General features: G+C 40.7%; 3 protein-coding genes across 17 annotated transcripts in view; 1 reads left to right on the top strand and 2 right to left on the bottom strand.

Moving 5' to 3' along the window:
• The window catches only part of LOC107313427 (glycerol-3-phosphate acyltransferase 3-like), a 27,966-nt gene extending 4,887 nt beyond the window's left edge, over nt 1-23,079 (bottom strand). For 2 of the 12 annotated variants that reach the window (XR_014945851.1, XM_015861621.3), the window contains exons 1-8: nt 16,175-16,314; nt 15,782-15,956; nt 5,441-5,513; nt 3,593-3,863; nt 2,405-2,479; nt 2,183-2,272; nt 1,179-1,272; nt 776-891 (exon numbers count right to left, since the gene is read on the bottom strand). Coding sequence is in view for 7 of the 12 variants with exons in the window: in XM_015861621.3 (XP_015717107.2) it covers nt 776-891; nt 1,179-1,272; nt 2,183-2,272; nt 2,405-2,479; nt 3,593-3,863; nt 5,441-5,513; nt 15,782-15,850 (788 nt within the window). In the remaining 5 variants the exon portion in view is untranslated. Of the gene's footprint in view, nt 1-663; nt 739-775; nt 892-1,160; nt 1,273-2,182; nt 2,273-2,404; nt 2,480-3,592; nt 3,864-5,440; nt 5,514-10,774; nt 11,022-15,781; nt 15,957-16,056; nt 16,315-17,365; nt 17,495-23,021 lie in introns of those variants that run through there. The other 10 variants (XR_014945853.1, XR_014945852.1, XR_014945855.1 and 7 more) reach the window with 9 other exon arrangements.
• Nucleotides 16,733-21,948, top strand: ABRAXAS1 (abraxas 1, BRCA1 A complex subunit). Of its 4 annotated transcripts, none has more exons than XM_085546776.1 (9): nt 16,733-16,846; nt 17,432-17,518; nt 17,814-17,850; nt 18,186-18,252; nt 19,054-19,247; nt 19,638-19,747; nt 20,336-20,420; nt 20,856-20,967; nt 21,102-21,948. In XM_085546776.1, the coding sequence occupies exons 6-9, from the start codon at nt 19,668-19,670 to the stop codon at nt 21,524-21,526; spliced, it is 702 nt and encodes a 233-aa protein (XP_085402902.1). In that variant the 5' UTR covers nt 16,733-16,846; nt 17,432-17,518; nt 17,814-17,850; nt 18,186-18,252; nt 19,054-19,247; nt 19,638-19,667; the 3' UTR covers nt 21,527-21,948. The 4 variants fall into 4 exon arrangements, with proteins under 4 accessions (XP_085402902.1, XP_085402900.1, XP_085402901.1 ...); XM_085546774.1 differs by having other exon boundaries at nt 17,428-17,455; nt 19,628-19,747; XM_085546775.1 differs by having other exon boundaries at nt 17,428-17,518.
• MRPS18C (mitochondrial ribosomal protein S18C) lies at nt 22,812-24,923 on the bottom strand. The gene is made up of 6 exons (XM_015861626.3): nt 24,859-24,923; nt 24,697-24,758; nt 23,799-23,882; nt 23,404-23,461; nt 23,022-23,081; nt 22,812-22,937 (listed from the first exon to the last, which is right to left on the bottom strand). Exons 1-6 carry the CDS (start codon nt 24,908-24,910, stop codon nt 22,867-22,869), a joined length of 387 nt encoding a protein of 128 aa, XP_015717112.1. The 5' UTR covers nt 24,911-24,923; the 3' UTR covers nt 22,812-22,866.

Here is a 24,923-nt window from a genome sequence, read left to right as displayed (position 1 = left end):
ACTATTTCATGAAGATTTCAGATGACTAAGAGGACCTGAGACACCAACAAATGCCAAAACGAGTCTATCATTTTCACATCCTTAAAAGTCTAATATACTGCCTCTTCCAGGAATATTACTGCAGGCCTTTGGAGCAGCACAGGCAACAGGCACTGACACTTCCCCAAGATGCTCTTCCAGCTTCTAGCAGCTAGGTGGTACCATGGTAATTTATTTCACCACAAACTTGTTTAATTCCTTCTGCTGACTTTCCCATGCAAGACAGCTGAGTACTGTGGTTGTTTCTAATGAGCTGCAACTGGCTTCCTCAGATAATCTGTCAATCTCCACAAGCAAATAGCTAAGCCCAATGTTAATATTTGTTATTGTCAGCTTCCTTATCTCCTGTATTCACAGCAGACATAACCAGACTTCTGATGCTCAGAGCTGATGGACAAATGTGCAAAGGTAAATTACAGTCTAGGAAGCTGACAGAATTCCAGTGCTGGTTCTGGCATCCAGAATCATAAACCTTGAAAATGAATGAGCAGGCATCTGCCTGTGGCAAGCAGCCTGATTGTGCCAGTGTGGAAATGCACAGTGGTTAGAGGACAAACAAACAAAAGACCCAGAGAGCAGTGCTACAGTCTGCATCTTCATTGTCAGAGTCATTCCAAATCTTACCTACTGCTGCCTGCCAAGAAGAGATGCAGGGTCAGAACACTCTCAGCTCACAATGGGACCTCACAATTACAAGACCTGATGAGAAAAGCAGGCAAAGATCTCACCACCCTACCTTTTTCTCACCAGATGACGATCTTTCATTTCTGAACGTTCAAACAAAACATGCTGACTGGTTTGCATGCAAGACTTCTGAATAAGTCCCAGAAGCCCTCCATGTACCTGGCCAACCTGCAAGCCAAAAACTAAAATATTTATAAGGCAAAAATACACACAATTATTTCATTGACAAAATTCTAACTAAAGATACATCAACTTCTAAACTTTTTCCATGAATTATACCAATTGTTTTGGCCAAAAACATGCGTACACTTACCTGTCTGAATAGAAGTTCCAAATAGAAGAATCTGAATGCTTGAAAATCCCACTCTTCCTACCCATAACTTTATCCTCCTGCCCAACACCATATCTGTGAGTGCCTCAATATTACCAATATTTACCAGCTCTCTTGCTCATACCAAGGAATAGCATCCATCACTAGCCAGGATTAGAACATCTAGAGGAGATGTGTGGTTGGCTACACAGATGCCTCCTTTCTGTGGTCTGTTTTCCCTGTAACAACAGCCGTGAAAGGAATTAGCTCATGTTTATTCTTCAGACTGCAGGCCCCACCAGGTCATCTATCTAGTGAATGTACTTCCACAACAAAGATCCTTGGTGACAAAAACATACAATCTACATACATTATCTGTAGATAATGGAAGCACGAGAACACAAGACAATTTAAAATATAACTCTAAGGTACGTTAAAACTTCCGGCTGTACATTACAGAAGCCATCTTTCCCCATACATTTGAGAGTTCCTTCAGATTTCAGTAGTTTTGGACAAAACCATTTTCCTTACAGTTTACAATATGCATCATTACTGAAGAAGGTATTTCAATGGCATTCATTACTGTTCTCAAAGGCGCATATCAAAGACTACTCAAGCACTAAATTTGAACTCATAGATACTAAGAAGCATGGCTTTCTTTCCTTCCTGAATTATCAACAAAAATTATTTTGAGGGCCTCTGTTACATAAAACCCTCATAACTAAGCAAGCAAGATATTAGAAGTAGTTACTAAAACATCATCCACAACATACTAGAGAGCTGAGTATGAATACTTAGGTTATCAAAATGGCTAACAGAGCAGTTGATGTTTTTGTGGTCATGTTTTTCTAGGCAATTATAACATGTTAATTGCAAACATAAAGGAAAATGTATACATCAGTATTTAATGAAGAATACAGTACTATTCCGACACTGCATTCTCTGCAAATACCCAAGAGACAACACAGCAGAGCACAAAAACATCTTGAAAGAAAGATAGACCGAGACTACATGATCTGCACAAGTTCTACCAAGGCTGCAATTCAGTACAAGTATCTGTGCATTAATGGAATAAAAACCCTCTTTGAAACTTGAGATTCAGTACTGAATGAAATGAATAATAGACAAGAGCAGGGTTGCACCACTCACCTGTTGTGGAATTGAACAAGACCACTCAGACATCGGATGCCTAATGCAGCACATGTCATCTGAACCTGGTTACTCAGCCAGTGTTTAACCCTGGAAGGGAAAAGTCACCCCACATTGTACACATCAACTCTCCAAATTCAAGTACATTTCAGTTCCAATAGCCTAATTCAGCTCCTCAAAGAAATACAAGAGAAGTGGAAAGAGCCCTCAGAAAACACCCACCTGCCATTTGGAAACTGTCCTACTACGGTAGTTGCTGAGACCAGCAAGAGGATGCTGAAGAAAGACAAGAAGATGCTAAAAAATAAAATAACCTTCATTAATCAGTAAGAATCAAATTTGGAAGAGGAAGCTGAAAGAGAAAATCTTTTAACCCTTTAATTCTTTTGCAGGATGCTTCTATCCACCATAAGTAACATCAAACTATCAACACAAAGCAATCAAACCCAATGAGATATGAGCACAGGTTTTCATTCAATTAATTCTCCAACAGAAAACTGTGTTTCTTGAAGCCTGTTTTACAAAAAGAACCACAACTTGACCTCTAGGCATTAAGCAAAGAATTCATTGCCTTCAAAGATGGCAAGTAATGATTACGTGATTTGTTATCATAGGTGAGATTTCTGAGTAGCAAAACAGAGCTACCATTAAGTTTTTTAAAACCTACTCTGAAATTTCAGTAGCTATTTCTATTCCAAGCAATAAGTTACTCTACAACCACAAAAATTAGGTGTTGTTGGCTGCTAATGGCTTAGCAAAACAAACATTAAAGGTATTCCTACATAAATGGTGCCTTCTACATAAATGGCTTCTACATACCTAAGTAGACACACAGGCACTTGTGCTCTGCTATGTGCCTAACTGTTATGAAATCCTTCTACATATTCAAAAAGAGTAAGATGTTTTACAAGGTTCTGCTCCTTACTAGAGTGTATTTATAGTTGTATCTGCCTGGTCAATGGGAATAAAGGCTGGTTTTGCATAAAAAAGCACTGACGTTTCTGTAAAGAACCACATTCTGCCTCTTCCATCCAGCCCTGTGCTGACAGAACACTGGCTTTGCTTCACATCCTGAGGGTTCAGCATACAGTCTTCTCATACTCACACAGGTAGAGCCTGATACTCTCAGCTGAAACAGCTTTTATTTTATATAATAAAAAGATCTCCAGATCATTGCTATGATTTAAAAAAACAAATTAGATGAAGACATGTATTTGCATATTAATAAAACATACAGAACATAAGAAACACACATCTTGGTCTTTCTTTTTTCCCCTCTGGAGATTTTTGGTGACAATGTGGGAAGTCACATCAAATTCTTATTTCTGCACTAGTCAATAACACATAATGTCATACCTTCTATTAAAAGTAATATGAAAAAACAATCCCAACAAATTACATTTGGCTCACCGAAAAGGCAACAGGAGACAGTATCGGATTAAGATCCCAATGACCCACACAGCAGTCAGCTGCCAGCTGACAAGGTGAAAGTTGGCATTGTTTCTGCTGAGGAGATTCCAGGATAACAGCTCCTCAGAGGTGAACCGCTGTGTGACTTCATCTTCTGCTACTGCCTCACACCCCTTCTTGGCAAAGTACATAATATCTGCAAGGTTGAAGTATCCCCTGTGCTGGCCAGCAATCTCCTTTTCCATGGATGTTTCTTCTCTCTGGATGATCCCTTTGTTTCAGGACACAAACAGAAAAATAAAAACAAAAAAAACAAGCCAACAGCATGAGGAAATGAGTCTTATTCCCCACTCTGTAAAATGGACAACGTAGAGTCCAAAAAAAGGAAAAATAACTGCTTTCTAGAGACAGATTTCATTCAATTCTAAGCACCATAATTGCATTGGTACACTCTGTGTGTGTACTAGCACTTAATTCCATGATCTACTTCTCTAATCCTACGCCATATCAAACCACTAAATTATTGAAGGAGACAAGCACTCAGAATGAACTGCATAAAAATCCTGAGCACAACACCTACTTCACTGCCATTTATCAAACAACGTAAACACACACAGCTCTAAATGTTGTCAGTGTACTGCTTAGATCTCTTCTCTTGCCTTCACTCAAAGCTAGGCATTGTCTATACTGTTGTTGATTTTGCTGCTGTTGGTTAGTTTTACTTTTTCCGCAATATTTTCCCAGCTGTAACAAACACCTTCCTCTGTTGGTTTTTTTTCCCCTCAGTCATCTCCTCCCCATCCTCTCTCCTTTAAGAGTCATCTCACTACCAACAAGCATTAAAGTTTTAGATTTTTCTCTGAGCTGTACACACTGTAAGGACACAGTAGAGAAAGGATAAAAACTAATTCATATTTCATATCAGTAAAATTAATGCCTCACAGGACAGCCACTCCTGTGATCACACCAATGTTTGCTGAGGTCACTCGGAGACCAGATTCATACCTGGCTGATTACAATGGCTAGGATTCCCCTGAATCATATCAGCTAATTTTTGGGTTATTTTTATTATTATTTTTTTAATTTTCAAATAGGGCTCATTTCAAGAGCCTTAGCCAGCATATCATTAACTGATCAAAATTGGAAAACTTTCTCCAGCTGCACTTTGATCAAGCTTTCAATGTCCAGGATATCATCAGGCTTGAAGGTCGTTAGCTAATAAACGAGTCCACCAGTGACAAACAACTAAGAATGGCAGTTGCTAGTTTCTTTGTGGGAAAGAAGAAAGGAAAAAGCAGATATTAAAAAAAAATTTACTCTCTCAAATTCTGCCCCTATACCTAGAGAAAGTGCAAGAGGTGTCTGTGATCCACAGGGTAGCATAGCTGCTTTACTTGAGACTCAGTCTTTCATGTGCTAGGAGGTGCAAGAAGCAAGAGAAAACCAAAAATGGCCAATGTCTGGTGCAAATCTTAATCATCCCCTAATCTTGTAAGTAGAGAGAACTGTTGGAGTCAGAAATACAAAACAGACATGAAAAGAGAGACAGCTTCCCTCCTAGTTATCAGCAGTTCCTTTCTTTACCCACACTGGTTTCCTTTAATGCCTTTTATTCAGAAGACTCAGTCATTCTCAGACATCTTTCTTATTATACACATAAAGCCTTCTTTGTCGGTTTACAACATCAGAAACTATTTGCTCATTAACTCCTTATTTACCATTCCAGTTTTCCTACTTAAAATCAAATGAGATTGATATATCTGTTCAATCTTTCCTGGGTAAGGTATCACAGTAGCTGTCTTTATACCAGATGAACAGTGCTGTGTCACTTTTGTCCAGAGATCTTACCATTGGCGATTAAATTTTCAAGTGCCAGCGCCTTCTGCATTTTTATTCCCTTCTCAATCTGCAGAGTGGCCCACTGTTCTCAAAACAAGAAAAGTAGACATTAATGGTTTTCATTTTGTCATTTCCAGGTACTCCGCAATATCTTTACATGAACTGTCTGAGACTCCTTTATGGAAGCCAGGACTCAGACTTCCAGTGTTCAAATTCAACCTGAAGGCTGTCTTGAATGCCTCCTATTTCAATAGCTGCAGTGATTACCTGTAGTCACTACAATGAAAGACCATTCGGCTCAAAGTCATTTTCAGGAGTTTTTATTTTCCTTTAACCATATTACTGAGCTACCTATGAGGTTCTCTGAGGACCATGAGTTCCAAATTCTGTCTTCCCCAGTCAGCTTCAGACAACAGAATGATACAAACTAACATCACTGACATGAGAAACATTCCAGGAAAAGAAGACTTAAAAATGGATTTTTAAGAATAAAAGAGTTGATGTCAGCCTTACAGCATTCACGCAAATTGTATTAACAGCATACAAAGGAGGGACGATTTCATATCCACAGCGTTTCCAAAGTAGTAGTTGTAGTAATGAGTTTTTATCCTTCCCTGTCTTGTTGAAAAAAAATGAAATATTTCTTCTACTTGCACAGAATTACCACTAAACTCAACCATACCAATATGCCTACTTCTAAAGTTTTATGGTGGCACAAAATGTCTTCATTATACATATACAGGCATATAAACAGCAGCCCTCAGTTATAGACCTTCCTCAATTTGTATCAATACATATGTCCTAATAATAAACTTCAGGTTCTTGTGCATAGGCTCTGATTGTTTTTTAAAGAATCAGTGACCACTCAGCAAACATCCACACCTGACATTAACTCTTCCACCTAAAATGGACAAAAGTTCATCCTTCTATTCATGGTAAGCTCTTGGTGAACAGTTTGTTTCTAATCTTATTGACATGCACAACTATTTAAGCAACATATAGATTGACCACGAAGGGTTTTCATTACATTGCAAATCTATAAATCTGCATATGTCATTAACTTTGACTAGATTTTTTCTATGCTTAAATTTTGCATGGCTCCTAACAGCTCCTTCCTTAACTATTGAAGTTAAATTCAATGACAAGACAGAGACAGTTTCTCATGGCAGAATCAGGATGTTGTAGTTACTTTTGGTTGACTTTTGCTACCTGCATCTCGGGGAAAAAAGAAAAAAGAAAAAAAGAAAACAATACCCAAAGGAAAACAACAATAAATATAGAAAGACAGTGATGTGATATATTAAACTCCATTAAATCCATCTTATATAAGACCACTAACTCCCTAAGAAAGCTGAACTGGTACATCAACCATCTCAAGTTGTGGTAACACAGTGAGTCATTCAGGAGTGGGAATCTAGGAGATATCAAAAACCTACAGCCCACACGCTGAGAAAAGAAAGAAGATACTCCACAGCAACAAGAACATTCTGAAAAAAATAAAATAAAATAAAATAAAATAAAATAAAAAGATCAAGGTATACATGTGGAAAATTTAAGCTGTTCACATTCTGTTGCTGGTCTTCATCCGTTCCCTGGTATCCAAAGGAATGAAGGATGAGAAGAAAAAAATAAATGGAAAAAAAATAAAATCACCAAAGCTCAGCAAATAAAGCCCCTTTTCTTACTTCCTGCTTTCTTGATTTGATCTGTCACCCTTATTTTGCCCATCATGCCCCTTCATGAAGAATCATCTGCAAGCACCTCCAGAGATCAGTTTGCCCCTACCATCTTTTGACTATCTCAAGAGGTCTACCTTTTGATTCCCAGGTAGAAAAAGGGTACAATCACTAAGTGACTCACAAAAATATATTAACTGAACAAACATTTTGATGACAAAACTGAACAAACATTGAAGAAATTGCCTCATAAAGCATAGGATCTTGCCTCACAGCAGAGAGACATAGTGGGACAAAAGCAATACTGTAATTAAGGAGGCAATAAGGCGACAAAGGCACAGGATGAGGCAGATGAAGGGTTTCCAATAGAGGAATGGCTACACATTAGCCTGGAAAACAGTGTCTACAAAACCTCAGCTGGTGTAGAGCTGGCACATATGATACAGTTACATATTTTGTCTTCTAACACAACAACTTGGAAGCATCCTATGAAAGCACTGAGCAATGGATATGAGCAGCAAAAAGTTAACACCTTTTCACAGGACAGCTAAACTGCAGAGTTCATTGCCCAGAACATATTGCTAAAGATTGATTGAAACAGGTTTAAGGAACATTAAAGCACAGACAAAAATCATCATGGGATGCGCAACACAAAGTCACCTCTCCTAACTTATGAATCAGCACAAGATGTCAAAGCAGCGGCTAGCAGGGACAGTATTCTTAGCAAATCAGGCAGCTCTTAGGCTTCTCATCAAGCATATAAGCTGTCTCCTGCCAAAGCCAGGACTATTAGTTAAACTTTTGGACTGATACAGCAGTGTAGCCACTATCTTCTCCAGCATTCTGTGACATCTGTATGCTTAATTTGTTTTTGAAATCTGAAATAAGGCTTTTTGATTGCCTTTGTTTTGTACAGTATTGAGACACAACTGTCTGTCTGGTCTTTGTTGCAAAACCGTAATGAAAGGCTGTTCTAAATAGCTTACAAAACCACAGATGTTGTAACTAACACGGAATTGAAGAGCTGAATGGAGTTACTTCATTCCTAAGTTTGCTGAGCGAGTGACAACTCAGATACCGTGCTTTCCTCCCACCCACTTCTCAAGTGATGAGGACACAAAAAGTCCAAACATCCCTCAGGTGATCCCACCTGAACTACAGAAGACTCGACTCCTCAGCTCCAACAGCCCATGCAAGGTGCCCTATAATTACCTTCTGAACAAAATGAGCATCCATAATACTATATCATGTTAATTACTCTCTTCATAGTACATAACATTATAAGCTACATGATATCAAGCACTAACATTTTAAATCTCATTTCTTCTGTTTTTCTTCTCCTTTTTCCTTCTAAGTACAGGTCAGTGTGTTGTTCAGCATTCTTTTTTTCTGTATTGTGTAATAATTCACCTTTATCTCTTTGTCCTTCTATTTCCATCTTTCACTATCTCTCTTTTCTTGTGACCTCTCAAAAGCTTTTTCTAATCACCAACCAAACTGAGATTTTCAATCCTCTTCTTAACTTTGTTCTCATGAGTGACAAAGGCACAGTGTTTCCCTTGGTGAAATTACTCCACACTAAGTTTTCTGAGGTAATTACCAAAGGGCCAAAGGGTTTTCAGTGCCAACTAAAATCACCGCCTATGATCAAGCACCATGTTTTTCCATCAAGCCATCCTAGCTAGCCTAATTTTCCCTCTTCTTGTTTGTGGAAAAAAGATTTGTTCTGTTTCAAACAAATAAATATCTAGATTCCTTGCTGGAAAAGAAGCAAAGGACAAATTCCACTATTTCCGTATATAAATTCCATCTTGCTCATCTATATCAGTCACTGTTCCCATTGCTAAAACACTTCAGTGAAGCTGGAAATCAAAAGGAAGCACTTCATCAAAGGCCAATATTACCCATTGCTTATCAACAAATTTTTCAGACCTGAACGCCAAGCAAGTTCTGTACAGACTACAGATATCCTTTCTTTGCAAATGCAATGTTGTAGAAAATAGTACTTGGTCTTAAAACCCAATTTTCACATCTACTCTTTTATTTTTCTCAAATTCAGAAAACTTTAAGGGAAGTAAATCACGTTTTTCTTCTGTCTCCACATTTGTGCATTCATTTCAAGTTGTACAAAGCAAATATAGACTGCTCTTTGAAATGTCCTAATCTTTTTACAGGACTACAGGTAATCCATTCAGCATTCAAGATCAAATTTCTTGTAAAATATCCATCAGTTGTTACATACTGCCTAATGAGCAGATATTGCTGAAATATTGTTGCCATCACGGTGATATACAACTCTAAGGATTTTTGGAGTAGCTATGGGACAAGGCATCCTATTTTCCCACTCAGTCTAGCAACACTAACAGAGAACAGTCTTTCTGCATCACCTGACCAGCAAGAGCTCAGACAAACAACGTCACGGGTAGAAACAGATTGACATTTCAATAGGTTACCCAGTGCCAAGTTGGCTCATGTCTTGAACCGTACGTAAGTCTGCTTTAGAGCTTACTGCATGCCAAATAGCAGTTTCCACAGCGCTACTTGGTATGATCCCCAGGACTTTCAGAAGAGACCCAGAAAGTGCAAGCGAAGGCCTCAGCCCAGCATTTCCATTTGCCATGGTAGCTGCTCATACCCCATCGATATCTATATCTGAAAACAACTGGTAACACCTACAGATTGCAGCCATGTCCACTGCGTTAAACGATGCTTAAACAGCTGAAGACAGTCCCTGCCAAAGAGCTCTTAATCACTCATGAAAAAAGAGACAGACAAATTGTAATAAGACAGAAACTATGGAGATTTGGCAGGGCAGGGAGTAGTAGTATTGGTATTAATTATATCACATTGCTATGGGACGTGTTTAACGCAATGAACTGACGGCACCTACTTTTGGCCAGTAATGGACATAAAAAGCCAGACCTGATAAGCAACTCAGAATCCTGGCTTATTAAAAGCCAAAATAAACTTTCATGATTATCAGCAGAATCAGGATCTTAGCCATGACCTGTTCACATCTAGAGAAGCGCACTTTCAGAGGCTGGCATGCATTTCTCAAGCCTTGCAGAGCAGAAGTTATGACTGCTGGCTCACACAGAGCTATAAATGGAACTGAAACAAGTGCAGTCCGTATTCTCACCTAGAACAGTATTCATTCCTGCAACATAACTGAAGCAATCAAATCAAATCCATTAAACTTACATACTTCTCAAATACATCTTCTTGTCATTTACAACTTCTTATAAATTAGTGCATCATTTTAATTATATTTGATTTTTGCAAAATACAGCATAAAGTACCATAACCAGCTTCAACTAGAAACAACATATCATGGAATCTCTAACAAGAAAACCTCTAATTTAATGAGAAAACCTCAACCTGGTACTGTACTATAGCCCAACACTTAACATCACTAAAGGTATCATTCAAAGGAACCATCATCTAAGTCAAAAGTGGGAAAAAAAAATCCCACCAAAATCAAACAAAAAGCCACTCGTCCTCCAAAAAAACCCAACAATCCTATATCCAAAAGTCTCAAAATTAATGGAAAGCTTCCTGATGGCTTTCGTGGCATCTAAGTCAAATGAACCGGATTTTGTTTTCAATGTTTTAATATTAAAAACGTCCTGTAAAAAAGACATACCTCTTAACGTAATTCTCAACTTACCTCCAATGTTTTTATTACAATTTTCACATAGACATGAGAAATCCCCAACGACACTCTAAACATTGAAGGTAATAGAATTAGCACTACAAATGAAGTCATCCAGATTAACAAAGTTTTGCCCTCTGCAAGGCTGTAGCTTTGTCTACTTTCTTCCATGCTTGCTCCTTTAAAACATCAACCTGCTGACTTTCTTAGAATGTTTGCTCATCTGCTGTGGAGGATCAGGCAGGCTTCAAGAGACAGAGGCAAACAAAAGCTACACATTCTAAAAGCCAAAGCTACTCCTAGGAGGGAGCTGCTGCACTCTAAATCTGCCACCAGATATAGTGATAGCAAAATTGTTACCCCTTCTCCCGCCCTAGCTCCACCCACTTCCATATAATTGATAAGTATTTACTCACCAGATATACCACAGGGTAGAAGAATATGTCTGGTAATAAGGTGCTGTCAAATAAGAACTTGACAATATGTTAAATAGCTTACCCAAGGCATCCTGCCAATAAATCGTAATACAAAACCAAGTATGTGTGGGTTTCAAATCATCTCAAATGTTCTCTTCTTAAGAGAAAATGTAATGCATTTGGAGAAGAACTTCTCCAAACAAAGCCTGGTTAAATGATTATCTTCCTTGGTCAGACTTTCTACCTCACATTGGAACGACTGCCTCGCTTCAGTATTTCAACATAAGAACCAAACTGAAGCTTTAGATTTAAGTCAGCTCCTTGTTGTTTGTTTGTTTTAATACCACTGTGATATAGATGTAAATTGCAGCAGGCTGGAATCAACATCCGAAGCAAATAAAACCTGCTCCCTCTTGTTCTACAAGAAATTAGCCAAATTGTATCACAGGGTTACAAAATGTGCTGTGGTGAAGAAACAAGTCACATATCTTTGCAGGAATCCAAACACGTTAGATAAGGAGGTTTCACCTCCTATCCTAGGAAACAGCAATAATTTAGTATTGTATTTTTAGGAAAGATCCAGTACAGCCCCTAATTCCAACCCCCAGCCTGTCCTTCTATATGCATCAGAGAAAAAACAGAAGTAACTGTATCCCTAAAACCAGCTCCACTTAAAACCTTACCACAGAATAAATCAATTGACCTTGGTGGAATGACCACTCTGGGCATGACTTCCAAAGCAGTTAAGTGCAGGTCCATGAAAGATCTTTCCTTTGCAGGTGGTCACATACACAGGCCTGTATAAATGCAGGGGCTGTCCATTTGAAATTCCCCCATTCCCAGGTACCATGGTCTGGTCTTTGTGGTGGAGCAGCCTCACTCCAGGCACACTGGATTCTTCAGGAACTAAAGCAGCAGCACTCTATAGATGTGACCCATATGCTCCACTCACAAATAGAAACACAAGAATCAGGCTGTGCTGCACACTGCTATGTCCTCCACCTCATACCATGCACCCATGGAGTAATAAGCAGGCTCCCTGTTACAAACTCACGATACCATCACATGCTTCACGTGCCATATGATGCAAGTAACCTTTTGTGTCTTCAGATTTATTGTTGGATGCCAGGCTTCAGGTCCTCGTGACACCACTGCACCTCCTTCTGCAATCTTTTATCTTCTTCCCCTCTTTATTTACCTGCCTCTGACAATCTATTTATGGTTTCTGTTTTCCTATTGCTCTTTCTCTCAACAGCAACTATAAGCCCCTGACTCTGCCATGCAATTGGCCCTGCCCCATGCACTGTTACCCACCATTCCCAGCCCACCTCACCAAAAGTTAGAGGCTGTTCTAGGCTTCTCTAGGAACAACATTTCTTTGTTAGAAAAAGAGTTCTGGTTGCTCATCCCTCTTTAGCATCCTTCCCATTTCTGGCCTCTTCCTACTGCTGCCTGTCCTGCTAACATGGTCACACAAGGCAGGGGGTTGTGGATGACAGGATACTGAACCTTGGGCACAATGCAGTATATCTGAGAGCTGCCTTCAGCTTCAGTGCAGGGGATTGGCATGCACACCAGCTGGGTGCTAAGACCTGTGGGCGGGAGGGCGGAGGTAGTTTCTGGGACCTGACTTGAGTCAGGAAAGGTGGGCCAAATTAAATATCAATAGCTCGTCAGGACATAACAGCAAGGTGTAGCAACAGCTTTAATTAGCAATAAGCCTAGGCATGGACAAGAGGGATCCTCTCTTAAAAGGAGACAGATTTCCCTGCCTTGCACAGAGGAACTAGAATATTCCTCTCCTGAGTAAGGGAGAATTGTTTCCCTCCTGTGAAAACCTATAATCTGCACTTCCTCCCTAACCTTTGTCAAGTCATATTCCCCCAAATCAGAACAATAATGCGAACAGACAGTGCAATTCTTCCCTTCCACCTTCTAAAATGACAGAGCACCCAAACCCCTCCCAGGCTCACCCTTAGTCCCTGCTGAATGACAGTATTGCAGCCCTTTGTTAGCCATAATTTTCCTCCCAAAGCATTCAGCCCAAGACCTCAAGACCTCTGAGGCTTCCTTGGGGCTGCCATGACAGCTTCCACAGGCATATCTCCCAAAAACAGAGCACACAGCAAAGTTATGCCTGCTAAGAAGTACCACTGAGCAAAGAGAAGGAACAAAAAATGTGTGTGTGTGTGAGAGAGAGAGAGAGAATGTGTGGAAGGGGTGGGAGGTGTTAACAGTCTATCACTCCTCATCCAGTATGTCACATTTGCCATATAGCAACAGAAAATTCCATCTTTTTGGCCAGTTGCACAGGCAAACAAATCCTTTTTGCATCCATAGAACGAATACCTCCATCATGATTTAACAGTCTGAGAGGTTATTTAGGACAGAAAGCAATTTTTTTGAACCCTCTTCCTGCTAGTATCAGCTTATTCTGACATGGCCCAGATGCTTATTAGATGCTTTTAATCCAGACAAATGACTTTTGGCTGCCCAATGAAGCTGGGACATATTTGTATTCCATGAGGAACGGTCATTCTGCCACAACGGTGTCAACTGCCCACTCTTGGCTCTCAATCCTTGAGGTCATCCTTAATCCTTGAGTCATGTATTAGTTAGGCAACACTTTTTGGTTATCTTAGGGAACTGGAACCATGACCCATTCATTTTTCCAGTGTGTGGAGAAGCAAACATAGCACTGACTACTACCAGTTTTAGCAACAATATTAAAAATAATAATAAATAAAGGCCCTCTTGGTTTTTGATTAAACTTTTCTGATGTTTCAACCTCACCTGGATGCTAAACAAGAGCAAAATCATCTCTGGTAGCTCTATTCCACTTTTTATAAAGATTGAGGTTTGTACTTCACTTGTGAGAGATCTCCACATCACCAGAATAACTTTAAAGATCACCCATTCTATGGTGAGCAATTTCAGTCTGAATATTCATGTATGGAAATCACACAGTTTCCATGCAATGAGTGCAAACATCCACACCTCTCTATCCATAATCTAACTGATCTATCTCTGCTGGTCTTTAGGTCAGCACAGATCTCATCTGTGTCACAAAATAGGTCTGTGTCTACATCTGACCACAGAGGAGTTGTGCTACTTATAGGTTATCTCTGCCTGTCAACAGTAGAATTATGACGTTGAAGAAGTGTGTTTAAGCATTGTATTACTCATTAGGATGATTGTAACATGCTTAGCTCTGACCACACTGGCATTATGGTTTCCTCAGAAGATAAATTCAGTCATTACAAAACCTTAATCATCATATCAGGATACATCTTTATATCACAAAATCTGGGAGTCCACTATAAGATCTGCCTACATTTGTTTAACTCAGCAGTGTACAGATACCCATCAGACGATTAGGTGTCGCATGGCTTTCAATACACATTTGTCAATACAAATCTTGTATATGATTTGTATATCATTAACTAAAGAATCATGGAACCATTAAGGCTGGGAAAGACCTCTCAGATCACCTAGTCCAAACACACACCCAACCACCCCACCATGCCCACTAACCATGACCCTCAGTGCCACATCCCCACAGTGCTTGAACACCTCCAGGGATGGTGACTCCACCACCTCCTTGGGCAGCCTGTGCCAATGCTTCACTGCTCTTTTAGAGAGTAGATGTTTGCTGCTATCCAACCTCAGTGCAACTTAGAGCCATTACCCCTCATTCTATCACTGCCACCTGGGAAAAGAGGCTGAACCCCTCATTACAACTGTCTTCCAGGGAACTGCAGAGAGCAATAATGTCTCCCCTGAGCCTCCTCTCCAGACTGAACCATCCTAGCTCCCTCATCCTCTCCTTGTAAGACTTGTGCTCCAGATACTGCCCTTCTTTGATTGTGATGAATACAGAAGAATCATTTATCAGTGCCCAACGTTTCCTCAAACTGATTAAATGCATAAAGCGCCCTCATTGTTCTTGTTTAGGAGTGGCTGCAATCACAGCACAAGGAATTTGGGGTTAATTTCTGAAAGATACCAGAATACAAGTTCATTTTCACCATTTCCTCCACAAACAGCTATGTAAGCTGCTCACATCCTTATACTCTTGCCGCCTTTTAACAAGACAACATAATCCATGTCACTGTTTGCTCCAATTCATCACTTCAGCTGCATAGCATTTATTACACATTCATCTAATGCCCTGTGGCCTGGATTGCAAGAAATGCCTGATAGCTCTTTCCCATTTATCTTCTCAATCATTTTGCGTCACCTGAAGAATCTGTCATCCCCCTGTTCATTTATGAGCTTGTTGAAGGAGAAAAAATCTTATCCAATTCTTCACTGTGAGAATAGGTAAGAAGTGCAATGATTCTCCTCTTCTGAGTATTAGTAACATTAGTATGCATTTAAATACACTTAAACAATTTTATTTAAACCTAAGTATGCCAGAAAAAGCCATTCTTCTTCTAAGTTTTGCTGATGGGTTTAAAGGGAAAATAAAATGCACTGAAAATATTGATTTCTAATGAGAGATAGGAATACATAAAAATAGATGTGACATCCCCAGATTGGTGGAAGCAGCCCTTAAGAGACCGCATGTACATAAAAATTATGCAAAAGCTCATTTTTTACTTACACAAAAAGCAAATGTAGTCCTGGTGAGGGACAAAATTAAGCATTTCCTTTCCTGAAATGAAGAAACCATAGCGACCTTTACAACAGATCTCTATCTCGTTTCGAAGAACGCTGTAACTTCCATCTCTCCCTTCCTCAGGTGGTTTTTAGAGCCGCATTCTGATCAGGAACACCTGCTAAAAATGTGGGGGGGAAAGATAACATTACTGCAAATATTAAAGAGAATACAACCATTAAAACAAGTCAAAATAGAAACTGCACAAACTCAGTTCATACCACGAGGAGTGGTGCAACGTGCTTTTGTCAGATGGCTGCTTCACGTTATTCCTTGTGCCCATACTAGAATTTTTGAGGTTATTAGCTAAGATTCCCACCACCATTCACAGCAGCATACCCTGCTTCAAAAGGCAGCTGGTTCTCCTGCAGATGTTAGCACTGCCAGCTCTGTGCTGGGATGTATTCTCAGGTGGAACGACACAAGCTTCCTACTCTTTAGTCAGGAACACAGTCTGCTCCGCTCACACTCCCAGCAGGACGACACAAGCAGTTCTGTTTCAGTGCTCTTTTGTTGCTTGGACTTCATGTCCAGTCCAGCCAGGACATCTCAGTTTGCTCTCAGGACCCGCCTGTTAAACTGCCTTCCTCAATAATAGTATTGTTTTCCCTTTAAAGGAGGAATTCACACTTGGGAATGACTTGATTTCGAAGAAGGGTAGAATTGTTTGAATTGGAAGGGGCCATTTGGCCAGCTCCCCTGCAAGGAATAGGCGTCTCTCATCCAGTCATCACAGTGGGAAGGTGAAGGGATGGGCGGTAGGAACAGGCCCGCACGGCCCCCTCACAGCGGGTCGTGCCGCCCGGCCCGGCGTAGCACGGTGCAGTACGGCCGGGTGGCTCCGATCCCTGCCCTGCCGCCGGCGACCGCTGGGGGCTCCCTCCGGCGCGGCGCGGCGCGGCGCGGCCCGCCATTGTCAGGGGCATGGAGGGCGAGAGCACGTCCGCTCTGCTCTCGGGCTTCGTGTTCGGCGCGCTCGCGTTCCAGCACCTCAGCACCGACTCGGACACGGTGCGTGCCGCGGGCGGTTCGGGGGCGTGCGGTGACAGCGGGGCGGGCGCCGCGCACGCAGCGTTTATCCGCCATGTCTCAGCCCGCAGCCGCCGGCCTGCACACAGCCGGGGCTGCCGGTGCCGCTGCCGTGTCGGCGGGCGGAGGCCGTGGCCGCGGGTCGCTGCCGGCGATGCGATGCGAGGCGGTGCCGCCACGCAGGGCCGCTCCTCGCTCGTTTCCGCGGCCCTTCGTTCCCGCTGCTGTTTGGGCGGCTTTCGCCGCTAACGGCGCCGGAAAGTTGCTTTTTATTTCCTATCAGATGCTGCGGGGAAGCGGTGCGAGGCGGCGCGGTGCTGCGGCAGCCATAGCGCTTCTGCTGCGGGCTGATAAAAGTTGTGGGCTGGGAAGCAGGCAGCACGTGGCTGAGAACACAGCCCAGCTTTTTGCTTTGCGTGCTCCTATACGGTTAAAAACGAAGGAGAACCCGCTGCATTACAAAGATATATGCGTCTTTTACCCCCAGAGGTGTTTACTTACAGTTAAGACCAAACTCCTGTTAGCTGTAGCTTAACGTGACCTTTTGTTCTCTCCCCAAAAAGGAAGGCTTTCTCCTTGGGGATGTGAAAGGTGAGGCCAAGAACAGCATCACAGACTCACAGATGGACGACGTGGAAGTGGTTTATACAATCGGTCAGTGCATCCTCATTTCTCATAGCAAGCTTGATGCCAGGACAGCTGTGACTGCGTGCAGCTGCCAGATCCCAGGCTGCCCATCCATGTCTATTGAGCCCCAAATGTGAGGACACTGTGGTGCCACTGATGACGCATCCCAAATGGTCAGGCACAGTTATTTCCCTGCCTAGCAGCACCCGTGCTTTGCTGAAATGGAACCAAAGTCACCATTCTATAACAATTCTCATGACAGCATACAGAAAAATGTATATCTTGAGCTGACAGATCAAGTAATACTGCTTTCTCATTTCAGATATACAGAAGCATATTCCATGCTACCAGCTGTTCAGGTGAGAAAACGTTAAGATGCAGAAATATTAATATTAGATCTAATCAATCCAGGTCATTCTGAGATTCTAAATTTAACTCAACAAAAGTTAAACTTATATGGGATGCAAAACTTATAGTGGGGCAAAAGAAACACCTGGTAATCCTACATGAGTTGTTTCACAGACTGATGTATCGAGTTCTGCTGTAAATAGGAACGCAGCTATGCAGATTTACATCCTGATGAGAAGAAAATCACAACGTGGTCCTCTGCAGTCATACTGCAAATTAATAAATACAAACATTGCCAGAGAGGCACTTCACAACACAAGTCCTAATTGTCATAATTCTCTTCTAGCTTTTATAATTCTGCAGGAGAACTGAATGAACCAGCCCTGAAGAAAATACTATCAGGCCATAAGAAGGTAATTTCAAATCTAATATATGCCAAGGGACTATCCCAACTTTTGGGGGTTGTTCTGTTTGGTTGTATTGTTTTCTTTTCTTCCATCTACTCTAATATACTGCTTGTCAAGACAGCCTTCCCACCACCAAATTATTACTACTGATTTAGGTTATCTTTGACTAATGTTTGCCACAGCACTAGAATACGCTCCCTGGGGAGGTGGTTGAGTCACCATCCCTGAATGTGTTTTAAAAAATATTTGCATGTGGTGCTCAGGGATATGATTTAGCAGAGGGTTGTTAGGTTGTGGTTGGACTTGATGATCTTTAAGGTCTCTTCCAACCCGAGTGATTCTGGTGATTTTAACTTCGTTCTTTTATTTTTCCTAAGTGAACTGTTTCAACTTCCAAAATCACTTACACTGATTTCTAGACTGAGATCAATTGAGGTCAACACTCAGTTCGCTCCCTTGGTTAAGCAGAAGCAAATTCACATACTCTATTCTCTGTAGAAGAACATCTCTTAAGGGAAGAGCATAAGCTGAAAAGTAGCAAGTTGTTAAGTTAGCCAAACTACCTTTACAAACTTCCAGGTTGAGCATAACCTCAGAAAACTCTGTTTCAGTGGTTTCCAGAACAAGAGACACTGTCATACTAGAAAACAGTCTTAGGCATACCAAGTGTTTAAGCATCTGCTTAAATGTGTACACAGAACCATTTAGGTCAATGCCTTTGTACTGGACTTCCCACTTTGCTCTATTATGGAATATACAGACATTGTAGTTTAAGAGTAGTACTGATAAACTTTGTTCTGTTTGCAGAGTGTAATAGGATGGTACAAATTCAGACGCAACACAGACCAGATCATGACATTCCGGGAAAGACTTCTCCATAAGAATTTGCAGTCACACCTATCAAACCAAGGCCTTGTATTCCTTCTGTTAACTTCCAGTGTGATGACAGAAAGTGGCTCAACTTACAGGCTAGAACATGCCTTACATCGGCCACAAGAAGGGTAACCAGTTTGTTTTCTAGGTTATTTAACAGCTTTGTTAAAAACTGACTTGCTTTTTATTTTCATGGGTGTATCTGAGTTACTGTTAGTACTAGTTTATTTTAGTTACAGCTTTTGGTACACTTTATAAAGCTACTGAGACAGGCTGCTGAACAGCCAGGTTAAACAACAAAATACTGTATTAATGCATACCTGACATTCAAAAGCAGGTTTAAACCACGTACAGAACTACTGCTTAAAGCCTAGTCACCTGTGTGGCACCCAGCAAGAATTATACTGTGCACCTCTGGTTGTGATGCCCAGTGAGAAGGAACACTGATATACAGAAGAGACATGCTTAAATGTTAATGCAGCATTTTCTCATACTTATGCTCTTTAAGTCTTTTCCAGAAAGTTCCTCTAGTCGTTACCAACTTAGGTATGGCTGAACAGCAAGGTTACAGAACAGTGTCTGGTTCCTGTGCATCTTCTGGCTTTGTGAGAGCAGTAAGACAACACAGGTACAGTATCAACTGTACATATTGGTATAACTTTCCAGTAAGGTTAGTATAGCTGCTTTCTTCAAATGAAGATTTTTAAGCACTCAGAATAGTGGCACAGCTACATTCTGCTTACTTCTTGACTTGCTCCTGTAGTTTTTGTCCTTATGAGGAACTTCAGAGTTAGTTCAGCCATGTATTGGCATTGAGAACAGTCTCAAAGTAAGCACCTAGCAGTGCACCAGCCTACATAAGGTAACCATAAGTAGAAACTTAAGTCTTGGTGACAAGAGATATGCAATAAGACAGACTGTTAGCCTAACAAAAGTAATTAATACTAGATTTCTCACTTCAAACTAAAGGTCCAGGTCATTTCCCCCCCCCCCCCCCATATTTTTATGCATCAGCCAGTAGTCAGTACCATCTTCAGTAAAGTGGCCTCTTGAAGTTACATAAAATAAGCTTTAGAAAATCTGACTTAAGAATAGCTAATCCTGAAACAAAACAATGAAAACCTAGAATCCTTCCCTATGCACTGAAGTTCCTTTCAAATGAGCACTGATATCCACTGGAATCAATTTTCAGTTATACAATTGAGTTTTTCCACAGGTCAGAATTCTTTTATGAAGATGGATCCTTACAAGAGGTTCACAAGATAGCTGAGATGTATGCCACCTTGCAGGAGGAGCTGAAGGTCAGTTAAGTATACCCACAGCATAGATATTTTCAGCAGTACCGAACAATCAAGCAGTGTTTGGTATCCTGCACCAAGTTGGAGATGCAGTGCAAGATCATAAAGTTCTTTGCTGTACGTAACACTTGCAAATAGAAGTGTTTCTTTAATAAACTTTAAAGATCAATCCAAGTGTACTGAGAAATAAGACAATTATTTCTGGAAATCATCACTAGCTTGTTAAAGCTCTTATGGGCAGGTGAGGACAAATGAAAGTCATTTCACCTCACTCAATACAAGGCTGAAGTTCTCATCTCCAAAACTAATCTCAGGCTCATTACTTCAGCTTTTTAATACTATTACCAGTATCAGAAAGTCAGTAGCTTTACGGGATTTGCTAAAACTAAATTCTGCTTTTGTTAATGCAGCTGATCTCAAGTGATCTTTTTCTTCCAGAAAACATGCTCTGATGTAGAAGTCAGTGAACGATCTGTAGAGAAACTCCTAACAGAGGTGAGCCAATTAAAAGAAGAAATCAATAGAAAAAAGCAACACAAAATCTCTTCAGGTAAGTTATGTCTAACGTTAGCATCGGTAAAACTGCAAAGTTACTTCACTGATGGAAAAGAACACTTGTGAACTTGAGGAAGCCAGAGCTGTATTGGTGGAAGAATATAAGAGTCTGTAACCTTTGTTTTTCAGGAGGGAACAAAGATCACCTAGAAGAACCAAAGGAGAATGTTCTGCTTTGTCAGGCACTGAAAACATTTTTCCCCAATTCTGAACTTCAGACATGTATTGTTTCCTTCAAAGGAAGGATCTCTAAGCACTGTTGTAAGATTGACCATAATATTAATATCATGGACAAATTGACTCTTATGGTAGAGGAAAGGGACTTCACTGAAGTTGAATCAAAACTAAGAACGAAGCGCAAAGTTAAAGTCACCACAACAGGACCAAAATCATTCAAGAAATTAAGATCACTGCAACTTGACCGAGAATTACATCAAGATGAAGAGGACAGCAACCAGGAAACAAAGCTTGCACTGAGTAGCACTGAAACAGATGAGGAAGCACTGGAAAATCCCAAAGACACAAATGAATATTCATACTCTCCCACTTTCTGATCACTTAATGACTTGCCCTGATGTATTTGTACAAAAAGCCACTGCCAGGATATTAAAGTAACATAAATTACTGTACTGCAGGGATGGAAATAGCTTACTGAGTTTTTGTAAAGTACAAAGATGTATTTTTAAATACACAAATCTTGTTTGGCCTAAGTCAAGCAGAGTCCAAATGACATTCCTTAATTATGCCTTGCAGAGTTAAGTCTGTATTCTCTATCTCAGGGTTCTAAGACGAATGCTAACACAGTGCTAGCATCGGATAATCTCACTTAATGCCTCAGTGATAGAACTTCAAGCTGCTGCTGAAGATTTCAGGACCACTCAAACAATGAGCCTCTCCTCAGCAGAAGATGATGTGCAGAACAGCTATTTCTAAGATGCGTCTTGATAAGCATTAAAAACTTTTTTTTATATATAAACAGCTATCTTGGTACTTAACCGTCCCTTTCTGAAATGGAAGGGGGAAAAAAATGGATTTCAGGAAGACTTTTGAATAGGTTTAATGTTCTGTACATCTAGGGGGTATCTGCTATTAAATCACACTTTTTTCCAGATAAATTTAGACTCCACACTATAACTGGCACCCACCCTTCAATCAGTGATGCAGTATACCAGCCATTAAAATAGCTCTCCTCAGGAGAAAACACTTTATCAACAAATCAGTTTACTCCCTACACTCTCAAAGGGAGAACATAGTCTAGAATGATAATCCCCTCAACTCAGGATCTATCCTAGGGGGTCCACTCACATTCCCAGAGAACAGCACATCAAGTTGGTCCATAAGGAGGCAGCAAGTCAGTGAATGACATCTCACTCACATACAGCTGCAATTTGGCACAGAAAATACCCATTCTACTTCAGAACTCCTTGAGTTTTTAACCTCTTCGCAGAGAAATTGTGGTTGCCAGGGACTGTTGGGCACATCTGCGCCGTTCATCAGGGCTTCCTTTAGTTGTCAGGGGTACATATATTTTGCTCATCAGGGCAACAGCACATCCATAGCACATCCCCCTCCTATTGGGTAATCAGCAGTTGATCACACAGTTGTCACACAGTGGGCTGCTAGGTATGCACAGTGACTGCATGGTTGTCCTCTTCTCAGAGATGAGCCCCATAAGTCTGCAACAGCTGAAAAGGGTTTCTCCTGGTCACCCACCAGTATTTCTTACCGCTGCAATCATCATGATCATTAACCACAAAAGCTTGCTGAGCAGGTTACATCTCAGATAGGTGCCACTGAACAAGCTTTGAGCCAAAAAACTGTTCCAGCTACTCACACCAATAGAGAACTATTAAGCATGACACTTTTATTCTGATTTCTTTACAGTATGTTATTCTCAATACTTAACATTACAAATCTTGGGGTCTGTGAGAAATGCTGGGTTCTTAAACATAACTGGCATAAATCCTGTAGGGAAATAAAATGGAGGATTTTTTTAAAATAAAGGATAAGTGTAACTTACCAAATACTCTGAAGTATAACAATACTTACCAAATATATGAGCTCTTTTTACAGCTTTTGAAATTTCTTTCTGCTTCTTATCACACAAGCCTAAACAAACAAGTCATTTTTTTTAGCTTCCTGGTTTCAACCATAATTCACTGATATGTTTAAGAAGGAAGAAGCTTTATTAGTGACAAATTGCTCTGGCTTTGTCAAAGCCTTCTTACAAAAAAGTATGCACACTTACATACTTCTTTACAGTTAAGATTAAAAAGTGATTACTCATCTCATTTCTGGATGAAGGCTATTAGTTAACATGAACACTTCAAGATGTGCACAACTAGTAACATCCAGCTCTGTAAATGTACCTGATAGGTGAACTAGACTCTAGAAGACATTGATGTTAAACAGTAATTAGTATTCCACATACCTGTTATATGCCTGCCATAAACGCGGCCAGTGTATGGAGAAACAAACTGGGATAGAAGCTATTAGAAAGCAAAGACAAGACTATAAGGGTTGCTTTGTAAAAGAAGCATTAACTTTCCCATATTTGGATCTGTTTCTTACTGAACCTTCCACATACCCTATCATTTAAGCTAAATAAAAGTAGAACTAGAAATGAGCATTTTATATAATAGGCCTAGAGATCTGAAGTAATTAGTTACATTGCTAGACTTACCAGTAAACACACACTACTTTAGTTTTTAAATCCTCTACACATTGGTATTAATCATTCAGTATTGCTTCAGACTTCTGCTCCCAAGCCCTTGAACACGATAGACCAATTTATTTCACATAAACATATGTTTTCAAGGCACTCACCTGCACGTTCTTGTAGTCCACATGTATTCCACATAAGATACACTTTTTAGGAGGCTCTTTATATGGATTCTCCATTTCTATAGGCTGTAAGTAGACAACAGCTAAAATGTTTTAAGTTGCAAGAATACAGTCAGCTTGCACTCAATTTCACACAGACCCTCAGGGAAACAAACTGCCTTCAAAGCAAAAGGAGCCCCTCTCCTACAAAGAGGGCTTGGGGAAGTTAGTTGTTTAGTCTGGAGAGGGCTCTAGGGAGACCTCACTACAGCCTTCCAGCCCTTGAAAGGAGCATACAAACAACGAGACTGATTTTTTATATGATCTAATAGAAGTAAGACAAGCAAAATGACATAAAACAAAAGCAGGGGAGACTTAGATTACATGTAATGCAGAAAACCTTCACTTAAGAGGGCAGTAAGGGCCTGGCTTAGGCTGCCTCATCTCTGGAGGTACTAAGGACCAGATCAGATGGGATCCTGGGCAGCCTAAGCTAGCAGGGAGTAACCCTACCCATGGCAAAGGGTTAGGGACAGGTAAGCTGTAAGGTCCTCTCTAATTTAAACTATTCTGCAGTTTGGAAGAAAATAATATTTTTTTCAGGTGTGAGCTATTTTAAAACAGCATGGAAAAGGTACATTCATAGAAGCAGACTATGCCTTATACAGCACACTTATTAACACTTAATAGTTGATTCCAGAAACAGTGAGAAGTAGCAATAAGCACAGTCACCTACACAGCAACGTATCTTTTAATCACGAGAGCAGCAGGCATAGCACAGGGTACTACTTTAGTTTCTATTGCTTGTTGTTTGGCCAGCTCACCTACTGATATCAAGAACCTATGTATAGTTACCACGAAGTAGGCACAATACACCGCGGAACGAGAAAGGAACCCTTACCAAGTCAGACTGGGCCTCTGCCTGCTGATGCTGAAGACGACAAGGCCTCCCCCACGCCAAGGCTACACAGCAGAGAAACAACACCGTCAGCAGCAGTTGGACAGGGCAGCATAAAGCCACCACAGAAGCACACAGCAAAGGAGCAATGCACAGCTCGCTCACCCGGCACCCGCCTGCAGCACAGCCCAGCACCAGCCACAGCCAGCGCCGCCATCTTGACCGCTCCC

This window comes from Coturnix japonica, chromosome 4 (genome assembly GCF_054131305.1).
Source record: "Coturnix japonica strain WE chromosome 4, WE-NBRP24, whole genome shotgun sequence".
NCBI classification, from domain to species: Eukaryota; Metazoa; Chordata; class Aves; order Galliformes; family Phasianidae; genus Coturnix; species Coturnix japonica.
The sequence above is the reverse complement of the archived record's forward strand: the minus strand, read 5'-3'. Positions and strand labels throughout refer to the sequence as shown.